This window comes from Gossypium arboreum, chromosome 5, assembly GCF_025698485.1.
Source record: "Gossypium arboreum isolate Shixiya-1 chromosome 5, ASM2569848v2, whole genome shotgun sequence".
NCBI lineage: Eukaryota > Viridiplantae > Streptophyta > Magnoliopsida > Malvales > Malvaceae > Gossypium > Gossypium arboreum.
The window spans coordinates 36,378,483-36,396,769 of record NC_069074.1 but is presented as its reverse complement, the minus strand read 5'-3'; the positions used below and the strand labels follow the sequence as shown (position 1 = coordinate 36,396,769).

The 18,287-nt window shown below is 33.6% G+C and overlaps 1 protein-coding gene across 1 annotated transcript; it reads left to right on the top strand.

Annotated features, from left to right (window-relative positions):
- The first annotated feature begins 15,213 nt into the window (after window positions 1–15,213).
- Window positions 15,214–17,308, top strand: LOC108451530 (putative disease resistance protein At3g14460). Its single transcript, XM_017749212.1, has 4 exons — window positions 15,214–15,302; window positions 15,514–15,928; window positions 16,079–16,595; window positions 16,713–17,308. The coding sequence occupies exons 1-4, from the start codon at window positions 15,214–15,216 to the stop codon at window positions 17,306–17,308; spliced, it is 1,617 nt and encodes a 538-aa protein (XP_017604701.1).
- Window positions 17,309–18,287: the final 979 nt, after the last annotated feature.

Sequence of the window (18,287 nt, the reverse complement as noted above, 5' to 3'; positions counted from 1 at the left end):
CGTCCAAATCAAGACAATGACATTTTCATTCATATCATAATATTATGACTTTTATTCATACCTCTACTACTTTCTATTTATTCCGTTCATCTTATCAAGTAAGCCATATACACTACATCATATGAGCATTAAGCAAGTATGGATATTTATCACATATGTATCATAAACCTTTATTCATACTTTTCTGAACCGAGACTTATCATAATCATAATTTACTAAAATACCTTCACATAACATTGAACATGGTCGGCGTAGCTCGGTTGGAGAGTACCCTGTCTAAATAAGACGGTACTGTACTCATACGCTTCGGAAGATATCACACTATCACAGATCAGTGGCATGTATAGCTAAACTTTTACACATGCTAGGTTAGTCCGAGAATCGACTAAACCTGCTCTGATACCACTAAATGTAATGCCCCGTACCTGAGACCATTGCCGAAGTCGAACACGAGGTGTTAACGGACTTAATTCATTACTTAAACAGCTCATACAATTCATTTTAAAATTTCCAGACAAGCTGGCTAACTGCATCACAGTCGCTTTAAAAATCATATCTCGAGTTCCAAAACTCAAAATCCAATTCCGTAAATTTTTCCTGAAACTATACTCATATATATATCTAATAATTTTTTTCTAGAATTTTTGGTCAGGCCAATTAGTACAGTTTATTAGTTAAAGTCTCCCTATTTCAGGGTTTGACTACTCTGACCTCTGTGTATTACGAATCAGATATCTCCCTGTACAGAATTTCAATGACTATGAAGTTTGTTTCTCTTAAAACTAGACTCAATAAGAAATCTGTACATATAAAGCATGACTTCTAATTATCTTTGTAAAATTTATGGTGAATTTCCAAAGTCAGAATAGGGGATCCAGAAATTGCTCTGGTCCTATTTCACAAAAATTTAAACATCTCATAAAATATAATTCATATACCTGTTTTGTTCAATCCATATGAAAATAGACTCATTAACCTTCAATTTCATAACATACTCATCATTTAATTCCATTTCTACTATTTTTAGTGATTTTTCAAATTTACATCACTGCTGCTGTTAGAATCTATTTTATGGTAAATTTTACCTATTTCATGGTTTCCATGGATTAGCTAGCAATTTGACATACATAACACCAAATATGATCATGATTAGCCATTCCAATGGCTAATCATTACCAAGCATTTCCATACCACTCAATAACCATATCATAAGACCATATATACAAAATGATTATAATGTTATACATGCCATACTCAAAATATACAAGCCATTATGCCAAGATGGTATACTGAGATAGTGTGAGCGAACCTCCGACTGCTCCCGATTTCCGAGTGGCTTGTCAAAACTGTTCAAAGTATCCATTTCACAACACTCACCAATACGTCCCTTTCATCTCTAGTATTCCTCCATTTGAGTAGAACTTTACCCGTTGAACACATCAGAATATAATTCGGATACATGAAAAGTTTGCACATAAGTGTCACATATGTAGCCAAGCTACCATGTAACCCGCCCATATGCGAACTCCGGACTCAAATCAACGAGCTCAAGCGTCAGATCCATAGGTGAACTCGGACTCAACTCAACGAGTTCGGATGCTCAACCATCCTAGTGACATGTCACTTGTATCCTAATCTATTCCTAAGGTTCAAACGGATTTTCCTCGAACACATCTCCTTGCCATCTTCTCAAAAATACCAAACCAATACTCGGTAGTACTTTATATTTAACAATTAATACACATAATTTGCATCTTATTCGAAAATAACCACAAAGCATATATTTCATAATAAAAATAAGCATATCATATAATTAACATCAATAACTTAAATAACAATAATGCTACATTATTTACACATGAACTTACCTCGTATGCAAAAATGGCTACTTTTACCATTTCGTCCACAACTTGGTATTTTCCCCATTCTAGCCCGTATTTCAGTTTTCCTTGATCTATCATTTAAAATATAGTCTAATTAGGACTCACATTATTCAAATTGACCCAAAAATCATATTTTGGCAAAATTATAGTTTTGCCCCTAAACTTTCACATATTTACACTTTTGCCCTAAAGCTCGTAAATAAAACTTCAGCCTATTTTCTTATGTTTTATGACATGCTGATCATTTTTCCCTTCTATGGAAACATCAAATTCTCACTCTAACATGTACTTATGACTATTAGGTATTTTTACCGATTAAGCCCTTTTGCTCGCTTTCACTTAAAACCGAGTAGCACAAGTTGTCTAACATAATTTAAAACCTCATATTCTATCATAAAACACTAAAATATACAAATTTCACCTATGGGTATTTTTCCAAATATAAACCCTAGGTTAAATTATTGCTAGCATAAGCTAAATCGAGCTACGGACTCCAAAACGTAAAAATCATTAAAACGAGGCTAGAACGGACTTACAATCGAGCTTGGAAGCTTGAAAACCCAAGCCATGGTTTCTCCTTGCTATATTCGCCATGGGGTTGAAGATGAAATTGGCTTTTAATTTTGTATTTTAATTCATTTTACCCCTAAATGACCAAAATGCCCTTACTACTAAACTTCCCAAAAATTCCATCCATGTCCAATTTTTGTCCATAGACTTAGAAATTGGTAAAATTTCTATTTAAGACCTCCTAATTAATATTTCAAAACAATTTCATACTAGAAACTTCTAGAATACAAGTTTTGCAAATTATTCGATTTAGTCCCTAATTTCAATTTAAGCACTTTATGCATAAAATTTCTTCACGAAATTTTCACACAATCATGCAATAATATCATAGACCTTAAAAAAATCATAAAATAATTATTTCTATCTCGGATTTTGTGGTCACGAAACTACTATTCCGATTAGGCCCTAATTCGGGATATTACACCAAAAGTTAATAATAGTATGATGAGCTTCTCCAACGATCCTCGAGCACAAGACGATCATCAAGAAATCTATAATCAAGAGCAAACAACTACACACAATGTAAGCTATTTTTAGCTTAGTAAGTTAAAAGCAATTAAATACATCTATCAATCAATCTCTTAATAATAATAACTTCAAGCATGTTTTAGACATGTTTTCACCAATTAAAAACTTACTTGCACAATCATAAACATGCATACTACTTCTAATCTCAATGCCGAACCAATAAGTAAATTCATTTTTAATGTATATCCACAATTCTAAGTACAAATCCATTCAAATATACGGCTTATACTAAATTCCAAATAATCACTCCACACAAAACATTTTCATATAATTCATAAGCAACCATATATAATTTATGTCTCAAATGCAAACATTTCATAATATCGAAATTTATCGAACTCCATCTTTGATGCTTAAAGATAAACTCGCACACTTAGTGCTCATTAACCGATCTCGTACACTTAGTACTCGGTATAAATTCAATTTGCACCCTTAGTGCCAAATGACCAATTTCGTACACTTAGTACTCAGTACCAATTTCATTTCGCACACTTAGTGCTCATCTCAAGCTTACTACTCTTTTGATTATATATACACATACCTATACCACAATCGGCTAGATCAAATAGATGTATATATATATTCACCTTCGGTTATATCAAACCATACATATATATTCACTTTTGATTATACCAAGCTATACATATATAATCATCTTCGATTATGCCAAGCCATACATATATATTTATGTACTTCCATTGAATTCATGAATTACATTATAATTAAATTCAATCAACTCAATTGCTTAAAACTTACCTCGATTATCGACGGATTAAGTTTCTCGGCTATTCAATTAATTTCGCTTTCCCTTATCCGCTTCCGATCTCCTCGTTTCTTGATCTAATTAAAATTTCAATTTCAACTCATTCAATTTAATTTATAAACAAATCAATTCTTAATGCATAATTAATAAGTTTACTTATTCGCTCCTCATGGTATTCAACATTTGCTAAATAGTCCAAAGTATTTAATAATTAAAATACATCAATTCTTTATTTCAATGTACCATAACCGAATGCTCCATATGCCTATATGAATCCTTACGTATCTTCATTTCGTAATTAACTTCCCATTTAACAATTTATTTCAATTTCATACCATAAACACAAAATCACCTAACATCTAAATTTAAACGTCAATAATCAAACACCAACTTTTATTTTCTAACACATTCAACAAAGAACTAAAGCATTTCTTCATATCAACCTCATGACCGAACATTCAATGTTCAACAATTAGGAAAATAAATTCATGGGTTATGATCAAAAGACAACTAACATCTCAAAAGTACAAACAATTTTCAAATTAAAGTTAAACACATACCTAAATTTTGAATCAAGGAAGGCCGAATGTCTTGTTTCTTTTCTATTTTCTTCTTCTTTTTATTTCGACAAGAACAAAGCAAGTGGTTTTATTTTATTTCTTTTCTTTATTTTTATTACTTTCATTTCATATAATATAATAATACTAATAAGTAAAATGCATATATTCATTATATAAAATTAATAACAATTAACAAGTGCCGTCCACTACACTTGGAAATGGCAAAATTTCCTATGAAATCCATCCACTAATAATAATCCTCATAATTTGGTTATCACCAAATAATTCATTAAGTTTTAATGTTATGCATTTAGACCCTATTCAATAAATCGACATTTAAATGATACAAATTTTAAAACCAAATTTCACGCCAACCAAATTCATGCATTCAAAACATAGATAAATAATAAATAAATATATTTTTTTTTGACTCGGATTTATGGTCCCGAAACAACCGTTCCGACTAGGGTAAAAATCAAGCTGTTACAGTAACCCTCTGCGACCAACCTTGTCTCAAACAATTTGCGAACCATTCGACTCCTAAAGACCAAAATGGGATGAGATTCTTCTATAAATCAAGTGAATGTCTGACATCTAACATGACTCCACTTTCAACTGAACTGTATGTGGAGAACAACGAATCATCACCCTTGTGCTCGGTCACATCATCTACTTATGTAATTACCTGAAACTACAAGAAACTGAAATTTGTGATCTCGTCTAACTTCTTGATATCCAAATTCGTTGTTGTGTCACAGAACGAGCCGATTTGTGAAAGCTGAACCTGTCTCTGATACAAATTTATTGGGGATTGACTCGTCTAAGAAAGAGAAAAATAAAAAAGGTCAAACACACAAATATTTACGTAGAAAACTCCTCTGAAGAAGAGAAAAACCACAGGCAAATGAGGCTTCAGCTTTTTACTAAATGAGTAAATAAATGAGAGTACAATATGAAAAAAATAAACCTAAATGTACCAAACATAAATTATCCAAAACCCCGAATACAAAGCCCTAACCCTCATAGAGTTCTCTCAAAAAGGAAAAACTTATTTATAAGTAGAATTGATTGGGTATTTAAATTAAATATGTGGTTGCGCTAATTAAGGTATGAAAGTAAGTGACACTACTGACTTTCAAGATATTACATGTATTTTATAGTTTTTTTTAAAAAATAAAATAATAGAAGGAAAAGAAAAGATAGATTCTCCTTACACTATTTTTCTTAGTCAATGGTTTTAAGCTATTTTTCTTTAAACTCATGTATTTCATTTGGGTTAGTTTTATAGTTTGTTAAATTCCATTGACTTCCTAATGAGATTCTCGCAACATTCTTGGTACCAAATGAAATATCTCTTCAAGATCTTTCAAATGGTATGTTTGACATCCTTTTTGATCAATTTTCTTAGGAGAAAATAATTTTTGAAGTTTCTGTCATATGAGTTCTGACAATTTCGTATAATCAACTTTGACAAGCTAGAAATCTATCTATAAATGTTCATTTGTTTCGAAATTTAGATGTTTTCCTTAGTATGAAGTTATTAACTTTCATATGGTATTAATATCTTGGTTATATGATTTTTTTGTTGAAAGATATGAAAGCCAAAGTAAGCTACTTGAAACTCGTAACCTAAAAATTTGGATAGTTTGTGATAAATTCTTATATTTTGGCTTTTAAAAGTAAGGCTTTTGGTAACCAAATTTGGTGAAACAAGTTTCTTAGTTTTAGTATTTAATTTATTCTTTAAATTTATGTTTTTAAACTACCAAAATACTAAGTAAATTTTTAGCTCAAACGACTTCAAGTTAACCAAACGATCATGAAGTTTAGACTTTCAAAATATCGAAAATTTGATTTTTAGTTATGTTTGAAAATATTTTTTATCCAAATACATATTATTTGGTTGAAAAATCATACTAAATTGATTTTCGTTAATTTATTTGATTTATTACAATATATATGTATTTTATTAAATTGGATTTACTTACTTTTGATTTAAAAGATAGTTCAATTAAATTGTACAATTGTGTTTTAATTTATTAGATTGATTGCCACAAAACTGAAATGTCTTAGGATCACCATGGAAATTTTTACCTTTTAAGCCTCTAATTAATTGATCAATTTTTATTTTCAAGTTCTATTATTCTAAAATTTTAGGCTACTATGAAATTTTTGAAAATCTTTTGAAGTGTAGATTGAGTGTACTAGGTAAGTGACTCAACATTCTTTTGGTGTTTAATTCCTAAAATCAATCTTCAATATTTTATGTTACATTTGTGATATATAATATTTTTGTTCATATTTTATGAAAATCGAGTTAAACATGCTAGTATGATTATTTTTAGAGAAATATGTTATTGGACTATGTTTTTGGTATACTTATGCTACTCAAATTATATTTTGTTATATATATAAATGATATGTTTTGAAAAAGTACACTATTGAATTATGTCTTTGTATATTAAGTATTAAGTATGTTTTGTACATTTTTGAGTCATTTCGCTAATCCAATTTTTTGATTTTAAACTTGTTTCTAAAATGTTCTGTTCCAACCTTGTCAATAAGGGTTAAATGTTACTCATGTCGACATGGATTTTGTGCTTTAAAACTTATTTCAACTATTCTATTAGCATAGAATAGTGGTTTTTGACCCATTGCCGTTGGAGTGATTTATTGTTTTTCTTTCAACCCACTCCACTGAGGTTAGTTGTGGCTTTTGTTCCAGCCCATTACTATTGGTGTTAATTGTGGTTTTCAACTTTGTAACTGAGGTTAAGGGTGACCACAGCTATAAAAAAAGGGTTGATTGGTATTTCAAAAATTATTAGCTTGTCTTTATTACAGTTTTGACACAGAATATGCTTTGAATTATTTATTATGAATTACCTATAAATTTTACAATTATATATTTTTTACTAAATATTTGGTCTAAATATTTTTGTGTTTGCTTAACGCAACCAAGGGAAATACCTATTACTTATTGAATAGTTAAACTCATTCCCTTATATAATAATACTTTTTTACAGGTTCTTATTATGTTCGTGAACATGAAAAGTCTGAAAAGTGACAGTTTTGGATATTATTGCATTTCATTAAATCTTTCAAGATATTTCATTTTTATTTTTATTTTTATAAATTTTCAATACCACTAGACTATTTTTTTAAGGTTAATTAATTTACTACATATCATGAAACTTATTTTCAAATCAAAATTTATAAAAGTTTTTGAGTTATGATCCTATGATTCTTATGTAAGAAGTTTTGGCTAAATTGAATTTCAATTACTTAGTGATAGTATTGTATATTCGTGAGATTTTATCTCTGAAGTGTGTGACACCTTTTATGTCTTGATTCAGAGCATGACATATTCAGTCTTAAAATCTTATCTATGGTGTTGCTGAAACTTAAATAAAGGATATGTTATTTGGACTCAGGCAAGTGCTAGTTATGAACATGTGTAGGTATATTTAACTTTTTTATTTTTATTCTTTTTAAAAATTTTGAACATGAAGGTAAGAGTGGAAACAATAGGAAGTAGGATGATGATATTATTGTTGCAAAGCTTAATTGTTATTTTAAAAACTAAAATAAAAAAAGGAGTGTTGAGATGAGTTAATGTACAAAAAGTTTATCCTTTTGCAGAACGCATATATACATGTTTTAGTATTTGATTTTCTTATGATATTTCTAAGTTTGATCATATTTGAACTTGTATGATGGCAAGCAACTGTATATATATATTTGAAACCTAAGTTGAAAAGTTGATAGTTGATTACCATCCAAGGTAGCAAAGTTTCTTTTTAAATCTTTGACATTAATAATCCCAACCTACGGTAGCTTTCTTCTTGTTTTTGAAGTCATATGTGTGTTACTTGAACGCTTTATTATTATTATTTTTTTGAAATATCTATTTTTGATGTATATTTAATATGAGTATAATGATATATCTCTCAATGATTTTCTAAAAACCTTCTAAATACATAGAAAAATTTTGAAAAATAAAGTTGAAAATATCTATATAGCACACGGTCTATATCTAACACTTGCATCCAAGTTTAACAAAGATTTGGGTATACTTACTACTATATTCTTTCACATGTATTTGGATGTATAACCTACATTTTTGTTATTGATTAACTTGTCAAAAGAAGTTAAGTGATTTAAACGAAAATTTACTCATAAATTAGTAAATAATGATAAATTTTTTCTTGACATTTTATTAGAGAATCATATCAATAGCATCATTGATCACAAATTTATGGAGTTGTGTAGGATAATAAAAATCAAATAACGAAGGTTCATTATAAGATATATCCTAATCAGGTTTGGGCTTTACTTTTTAATGATGTGGTTTTGTATCTATAACAATCAAATTTGATTTTTTGTTGTTAATAAAATCAAACGTTCATACTTTTTTTGATAATTTTTTCTTAGTCAACATATCATGTCAACGATTTCAAAATCTATTATATAGTAAATAACAAAATATCTCCTTAATTATAACAATATATATTCTTTATACAATATAAGAGATGGGGTAACACTGCTTTAAACTCAGGTCAAACGAGTGTCTAATAAGAGATTTAACTACCGCTCCATTTAAGTTATGACAACAATATATTTATTTATATAACAACATTTGATAACAACTACAAAAATCTATAACTATTACTCAAATACCTATTGAAAACACAATTTTGTAACCAAATACACAAACTAGTATTGGGAACCCAACTTTGTAACCAAATACTTTTTATAACATCTTTATAGCATGTTTATTATAACATTATTTTTAATTACATGAATACCGAGTACTTTTATTTGAAAATGTGTCATCGACAAAATTAGAAAAAATTTAACAATGTTAACAATTAGACTTGATTTTCAAATATAAAAGTAAGAAATAAAAGTGCAAGCGCTAAATTCAAAATTTTTGAAGAGAACCTTATGGCATATTTTAATCTTTTTACTACAAAACATTTATTATTAATATATTTATAATTGTAATAAATATTTTTATTAAAATATTAATATTGAATTTTTTAATAATATATGAAGAATGTAATTTAAAATTATTATTAAAATAAAATTAAAATATTAAGAAATTTATTAAAATGATAAACTATATTAATAATTTATTATATGATTAAATATAGATAATTAAATATTTATGTTTAATAATATTAAAAATTATAATATTTTCTCATTGTCCAGCTGCTAAGGACATATCATTTAGATGTATTATGAGATGATGATTGTTGGAAGTTATTTGCAAAGCATGCATTTGATGGTTCAAGCCCCACCAAGCATCCAGATCTGATGGCAATCGGTGAAGCAATTGTTAAAAGATGTTGCGGTCTCCCTTTGGCTGCAAAAACTCTTGGAGGTCTTACGCGTTGCAAACCAGATGCTGATGAGTGGAACAAAATATTACATAGCAATTTTTGGGATATTCCAAATGATGCAAGTAATATTCTTCCAGTGTTAACGTTGAGTCATCATTATCTTCCTTCACATTTAAAGCGATGTTTTGCTTATTGTTCAATTTTCCCTAAAGATTACGAATTTGAAAAGGAAGAACTTATTCAATTATGGATAGCTGAAGGTCTTTTAGAGTTTCCCAAGGACAATGGAAATCTAGAAGAACGGGGTAACGAGTACCACAAAGATTTGAGATTGAGGTCATTTTTTCAACAATCCAAAGGAAATAAATCTTGTTTTGTCAGGCATGATCTAATTAGTGACTTGGCTAAATTTGTCACAGGAGAGTTCATCTGCAGATTGGAAGGGAGTGGTGGTTTTTCTGTAATAACTGAAAAGACGCGTCATATGTCCAATGTCCTAGAATTTCATGATGTGCGGCAAAAATTTCAAAGTTTAGCTAAAGCAAAGGGTTTGCGTACTTTCTTAAATATGAATTCTTCTTTCCCTTGGGTATATGTTAGCAATGTACTAATGCATGATTTGACGGTGAAATCAAGCTTACGAGTGCTTTCATTGGTTGGGTATACAAATATCAGCAATTTACCAGAAGATATTGGTAATTTGAAGCATCTACGAAATTTGGATCTCTCAGTGCTAGAATATCAAAGAGAAAGTAGATATGCAAAGAAAGAAATGGAAAACTACCACAGGTAAACAATTTGTTAAACTTGGCTTTTCAATACAGTATACACAACTCTATATATAGAAGAAACTAAGGTCTAACTCCTGCTCAACAACTCTTAATAAACTTAACAAACTAACCACCTGACTTATCACTTTTTCATCCAACTTCCTCAAGTGGCAACACCCGAAGAAGACTACGGAAACGACTAAACAGAGACACTGATAACAGCTTAGTAAGTATATCCACCACTTGGTCACAGGCCGGAACTTCTCCAACAAGCAAGTCGCCACTAGCCACCTTCTCACGAACAAAAAACAAGTCAAGTTCAACATGTTTGAACTTGGAATGCAGAACCGGATTAGCTGCAACAGCCACAGCACTAGAATTATCACACCATACTATCGGTAAATCAACGGACTTGACATGCAGTTCGGCTAATAGTGAGGTGAGCCAAGTAATATCGCTACTGGCTGCCGCAAGACTGTGATACTCAGCTTCAGTTGTAGAATGAGAAACAACCTTCTGCTTCTTAGAACACCACGAGACAGGAGTATGACCAAAATAGACAAAGTAGCCCCTAGTAGATATTCGATCATCAAAATCAAGACCCCAATTAGCATCAGCATAACCGACTAGAGAGAGATGACCAGATCGATAAAAGACTAGCCCATGAGAAAGGGTACCACGTAGATATTGCAAAATCCTTTTTAACGCCACCATATAAGAAGTCGTAGGTGCATGCATGAATTGACATACCCGATTAACCGCATACGCGATGTCAGGTCGAGTTAGAACAATATACTGAAGTGTCCTCGCAAGACTGCGATACTTAGTCGGGTCAACTAACAGTTCACCCTCATTTTTAGACAACATAGAAGAACTCACCATTGGCGTATGAATGCTCTTGGCATGAGACATAGAACTCCGAGCAAGAAGCTTTCGAATGTATTTTTTCTAAGATAAGTGGAGACTGCCAGACGAGGACCGACTCACTTCAACGCCCAAAAAATAATGAAGCTCACCCATATCCTTTAAAGCAAACTCATTATGTAACTACTGAACAAAACAATTAATTTCGTTAGATGAACTGCCAGTGATAACAATATCATCGACATAAACAAGCACATACAACGTAAACTCGGAGGAAAAGTGGACAAACAAAGAAGCATCCGATTTAGAAAGAACAAACCCAGCAGACACAAGGAACTGTTTTAACTTGTTGAACCAGGCACGCGGAGCTTGCCGGAGACCATACAAAGCCTTAGTGAGGCGACACACAAGCCTTTCTCCAATCGTCCCAGACTTAACAAACCCAGTGGGCTGCTGCATATAAACTTCATCAGCTAGGTTGCCATTAAAGAAGGCATTATTTACATCAACTTTTCGTAAAGACCACACTTAGGACACAGCAATAAACAGAATGATTCGGATTGTGGCCGGTTTCACAACCGGACTAAACGTTTCCGTGAAGTCACAACCAGGAACCTGCGAACAACCCTTGGCTACTAAGCGGGCCTTCCGTCGAGCAATTGTCCCATCAGGATTAGTCTTCACCTTAAACAACCACTTACAGCCAATCGCTTTACGTCCAGGAGGAAGAAGGTGAAGTTCCCATGTGGAGTTAGCAATTAAAGCATCATATTCAGCTTGCACTGCTAGACGCCAGTCAGGATGAGCAAGAGCCTCCTCAACATAAACGGGTTCAGACTCAACTTTGTCCACAGTCAATGCCTCAGGTTTAAACACTCCAGCCTTAGAACGAATAGCAATAGCATGCGTATTAGTAGTTGGAACAGTAGGGATAGAAACTGGTATAGGTGAAGACGGCATACTTCGAGGGGAGGAAAGAGTAAGTCGTGTACTGGACCTTAAAGCAGACACTGAACTGCCTAGAAGAGCTGATTGAGTAGCACATGGAGCAGAGGGAGACACCATACAAGGCTGACTATGTGAAGAAACCCTAGTGTGAGGGACTCTACAAGGCTCCGGAGGAGAAAAAAAACGCATAATAGGAACAATGTAGTAGTAGACTGAGAAGCTAGAGCATCGAAAAGTGGAGCGCCAGGAAATAAAAACCTAAACTCATCAAAAACAATATGTCTAGAGATAATGACCTTACCATCTGGCATTAAACAAAAATATCCCTTATGTTGCAGACTATACCCAAGAAACGTAGAGGGCTGTGACCATGGGGCATGACCAAACAGACATTGATACGGGGAGTTACCCTTCAAAACTGGAGTAGAGAGATGATTAATAAGATAGATTGCACTACAGAAAGCATACCCCCAATAAGCCATAGGTAGATTAGCTTGAGCCAAAAGCTTGAGACCAGTCTCCACAATGTGTCGATGTTTACGCTCAGCAACACCATTTTGTTTCGAGGTGTGAGGACAGATAATTCGATGAAGAATCCCATGATCCACCAGAATAGAAGCAAAGGCACGAAACTCTTCTCCCCAATTACCCTGAAATTTTTTGATAGACTTCCCAAACTAAGTACGTACCATTTTCTGAAACTGTAGAAAACAATCCACTGCTTGTAATTTGCATTTTAACAAATAAACCCAGGTATAACTACTACTCAAATCAATAAATGAGACATAATACCAATTACCGTCACACGCAACAGATGCGGGGCCCCACAAATCAGAAACAACTAATTCAAACAATTCAGTGTATTCAGTACGAGATTGTGAAAAGGGCAACTTATGGGATTTGCCTTTCTGACACGCAACACAAACATGATCAAAACATTTTTTATTGAAAGAAATCTAACACTGATCAAGAACAGTCTTTACAATAGTAGAAGAGGGATGACCAAGCTTTTGATACCATTGAGTAAAAACATCATCACCCGTGGAACAAGCTTGAACCGCAGTGTTGTATACAGATAGACGGAGATCGACCGATTCGGTGGAAAACTGATAAAGCCCATCACGAACTTGGCCCTACAGTAAGATCTCCTATGTCTGGATATCTTTAACCACACAGTGAGACGGATGAAACTCAAAGAAAACACTATTCTCAGTCGTAAACTTAGACACAGATAGTAAATTTCTCCGAATGCTTGGGACACATAACACATTCGACAAATGAAGTATTTTCTTTTGTATAGGTATAGCAGTATTCCCAATAAATGAAATGTAAGTAGAAGCTCCATTACCCATTAGAAGAGACGAATTACCTGAATAAGGAGTGGAGGTATGAAGATTGGAAGCATTTTGACACACATGGTGAGTCGTTCCAGAATCTGGACACCACGAGGTGCTCCCAACCGGTAATGGCACATACGAATTAGTGTTATTAAAATTCGAGCTATAGGCAGTAGCATTAGAATAATCAGAGGCACGCAAATTAAAAACTCGGGAGAGGGGGATACCAACAAATTGGGATGAATCATACTGAGACGAGTCAACATCAAACACACGAGCACGCGGTTTTGTCCGCCACGGAACCTCAGGCGTGGTGGGTGACTCATGCGGATCAAAATGCACATGATTAGCATTGGGCCTGAAAGAGTATTGTCTAGTATCCAAACGAGGCCTGGAAAAACTATGCGGCCCAAAATTAGGATCTGCACTAATCGGCCCACGCACAGAAACATTCACGCCCTTGGTTCCTGCACCAACATACGTACCCAGAGAAGGAGACTCAAACTGGCCACCACTATACACATAAGGCATACCAACATGTGGCCTAACATGCAGCCCACGTGGAGCTATAGCATCCATTCTCAAAGACGATTTATCAACAATTGGCAGAGACCAATTTTGACCAGTATGATAATTTTGACCAGCATTTTAACCAGGATTATAATTTTAACCAGCATTTTGACCAGCATTATAAACTTAACCATCAGATTGACCAGCATTATAGACATGGCCATAGCCAGGAAACATACCAGAGACCATCTCTCATTGTAACGTTACCACCGGCGACTGCTCCTCTCGATGGTACCGATAATAGCAACGTTGAGCAAGATGCCCAAACCGATTACAAATTTGACACTGAAGTTGAGGACAAAAACCACGACCACGGCCACGGATCGACGAACGTCCACCATGAGAAGAGCCCTCATCTACAAGCGGTGGAGATCCTTCAACATAGTACGCAGCAACCACCACTTGTTGAACCGATCGACTCAGGCGAGTCTCACACTCAAGCAAGGCATCAACAAGCCATTGAAAGGCACCGGAGTCGAAGAAAGTGAGGCCGACAAAATAACTCCCTCAAACTCGGAAGAAAGACCCGCAAGTAAAACCGTCGATCATTTCCAAAATCGGAGAACCGGATGCTACAAAAAGAGCACATAAACCTTTAATCTTATCAACGTAAGATCGAACAGATAAGCTACCTTTCTTGAGCGAATGAAGCTCATGCTGGAGTTGAGATTCCTTCGTGCTCGTGTCAACCGCAAACAAGCTAGTGGCCAAGATCCACACATCACTCGCATTCCGGACGTCCGTGAAGGAGGACAAATATGAGGGATAAATAATGGAAAGCAGCCATGAAGTTAGAAGATTGTCTTGTTGAGTAAAAACTGAGGCAGACAGATTTGAAACAAAAGATCCATCGGGAGCTTGAACGAACCTCAGCGGAGCAATCAAAGAACCATCAAGAAATCCAAGCAAATCGTAACCAGCAAAAATAAAATGAACTTATTGTTGCCACTGCATAAACGATCCTTGATCAAGTTTAACAACATCATGGCGAGGAAACAAAGCAACAACCCGATCACCGGAAAAAACAGAGCCTCCATGCTCTACAGAGTCAGAATCAGCGGAGTGCGTGACAGGCATGCCCAAGAATCACCGAGCGACTGATACCATGCTAAAATATCAAAGAGAAAGTAGATATGCAAAGAGAGAAATTGAAAACTACCACAGGTAAACAATCTGTTAAACTTGGCTTTTCAATACAGTATACACAGCTCTATATATAGAAGAAACTAAGGTCTAACTCCTGCTCAACAAATCTTAACAAACCTAACAAACCACCTGACTTATCACTTTAACACTCAGGAAATTCAATCAAAAGGTTGCCAAAATCTGTGTGTACATTGTATAATTTGCAAGCATTAAAATTACGTGCATGCAGTGACCTTGATGAGTTACTGAGAGACATAGAGAGATTGATCAACATGCTATATCTTGATATAAAAGGAACAAAGTTAGCAAGGATGCCAGAAGGAATGGGTAGGTTGAAAGATCTTCGAATAATAACAGATTTTGTTTTAGGCTATCAAACTGGATCGAAAATTAATGATTTGGGAAAGCTCAAGCATCTACGTGGAAGATTTTCCATTTCAGGACTAAAAAATGTTGCAAGTGCCATAGATGCCAAAAATGCCAATTTGAAGGATAAGGTGAATCTTAAAGAGTTGGAGTTGAGTTGGGGTGAAGATAATGATATTGATGGTGATTCAAGGCATGATAGAGAAGTACTTGAACAACTAAAGCCTCATACAAATTTGGAGCATCTTTTTATTAGGAGTTATCTTCCTTACATGATTGTAAATTTTGCATATCCTTACCGCCACTTGGCCAATTATCATATTTGAAATCTCTTTCCATTTTCGGGTTGAGTGGAGTGTTCATAGTTGGTGATGAGTTCTATGGATATGGGCAAGAGTTATAAAGAGTGGGAGGAATGGTGTTGTTAGAGTGATAAAGCTTTCCCTCTTCTACAAGAGTTATGCATTAGATATTGTCCAAAACTAACTAAGTCTCTTCCCAAACACCTCCCTTGTTTAAAGAAACTGAAGATTAAAGATTGTGAGAAGCTTGGAGGCTTGCTTCCAACGGCACCAAGCATTTTGGAACTTGAGTTAAAGAAATGCAAAGCATTGCAGTTGGAGCCATTGGCTTGTGGGCTTCAGAAGTTGGACATTACAGATTCGAATATGGATGATTCTGCATTGGAACAAATGTTGCAACAATGCACACTTCTTGACAATTTATGTTTGTCAGGTTGTTCAGAAATTAGATCCCTTTCTGAAGTTAGGGTGCCCATCACATTGAAGCAATTAGAGTTCTATTCATGTGAAAGCGTGGATTATTCCAATATCTTCTTGTATACATCCCTTGAATCCTTGGATATTTATAGTTGGAAGTGTCATGGATTGGAATCTTTCCTATTAGGATCGCTTCTTATGCTAAAGCAAGTTCATATTAGGGGATGTGAAGTCTTGAAGTTTATTAGTGCTACTTTAGAGGGCTCTTACCACTAGCATCTAACATGTCTCGATTCTATAGATATATGGTTCTGCCAAAATTTGATATCTTTTCAAATTGAAGATGGATTAGCTGTCACCAATTTGACCCGACTTTGGCTTTTAAATTGCGGAAGTTTAAAGTCATTGCCAGAGCAAATGCACTCCGTCTTTCCATCCCTTGAGTATTTGACAATAGTTGGATGTCCAGAAATAGAGAGGGTTCCAAAAGAGGGTTTGCCCTCCAAATTAAAAGAAATTAGAATATTTGAGAGTGATAAACTAATTGAGAGCTTGATTAGAAAAAGGGAATGGAGTTTGCATACACTCCCTTCTCTTACATCTTTATATATCAGGGATTCAGAAGTAGAGATGGAGTGTTTTCCAGATGAACATCTGCTTCCCTCTTCTCTTACGTCTCTCAATATCTCTAGTCTTCGAAATCTAAAGAGTTTGGAATATAAAGGGTTTCAACACCTCACCTCTCTTTGCAATTTGTCAATCTACAATTGTCCCAAGCTCCAATCCATGCCGCCAAACATGCTCCCTCCCTTTCTTTCTCATTTGTGCATTAAAAATTGTCCTTTGCTGAAGGAACATTGTGAAAAGGATAAAGATAAAGATTGGGCCAACATTTTCCACATCCCTGTCATTGTAATTGATGAACAAGTCATCATATAGAAAGGGCAGTGACTGAGAAAACAAATGTTCTGATGCAGGTATTTTCATACATTTTTTACTTTCAAGACAAATGTATTTTTGCCTTTTAAGAAAAAGAAAAAGAAAAAGATCTGCAAACTATGTTAAACTTAAGGAAACTTGTTTTGATGGCATACCATCTATATGGTTGCAAGTTGTAGTTGATGCATGATTCTCATCCAAATGAAGGTTTTTCCTTTTGACATTAATTGGATCATCTTAGAATCCTAAGATAATTAAGGTTATAGTTTTTATTTTGTTGGGTCATATTATATATATGTGTATGAGACATGAGTATCAAACATGGACCTTTTAAGAAACTGAAGAGTGGAAACAATAGAAAGTAGGATGATGATATTATTGTTGCAAAGCTTAGTTGTTATTTTAAAAACTAGCAAAACTGAGTGTTGAGATGAAGTGCATATATTTGAAACCCAAATTTGAAAAGTTGGTAGCTGATTACTATCTAGGGTGCAAAGTTTCTTTTTAAATCTTCCACACTACTAATCCGATCTATCACAATGAACCTAGGGTAGCTTTTTTGTTGTTTTTCAATCTATATTACTTCAACTCTTTATTTTATTCGAATATGGATATAGGGATATATTTCTTCAATAACTTTCTAAAGATATTCTAAATACATAGTAAAACTTAAAAAAAAAAACAAAAAACCTGAAAATATCTATATAGCACACATTCTAAATGTAACACTTGTACTCGACTTTGAGTAACATAGATTCGGGTATACTTACTACTACATTCCTTCACATGTATTTGGATGTATAACCTCCTTTTTTGTTATTAATTAACTTGTCAAAGGAAATTAAGTGATCAAATAAAGAACTTACTCATAATTTAATAATGTAGTGGCTAATGATGAAATTACTCGATATTTTATTAGAGAATCGTATCAATAGCATCGTTGATCTCAAGCTTATGAAGTTATTCAGGATATCAAAAA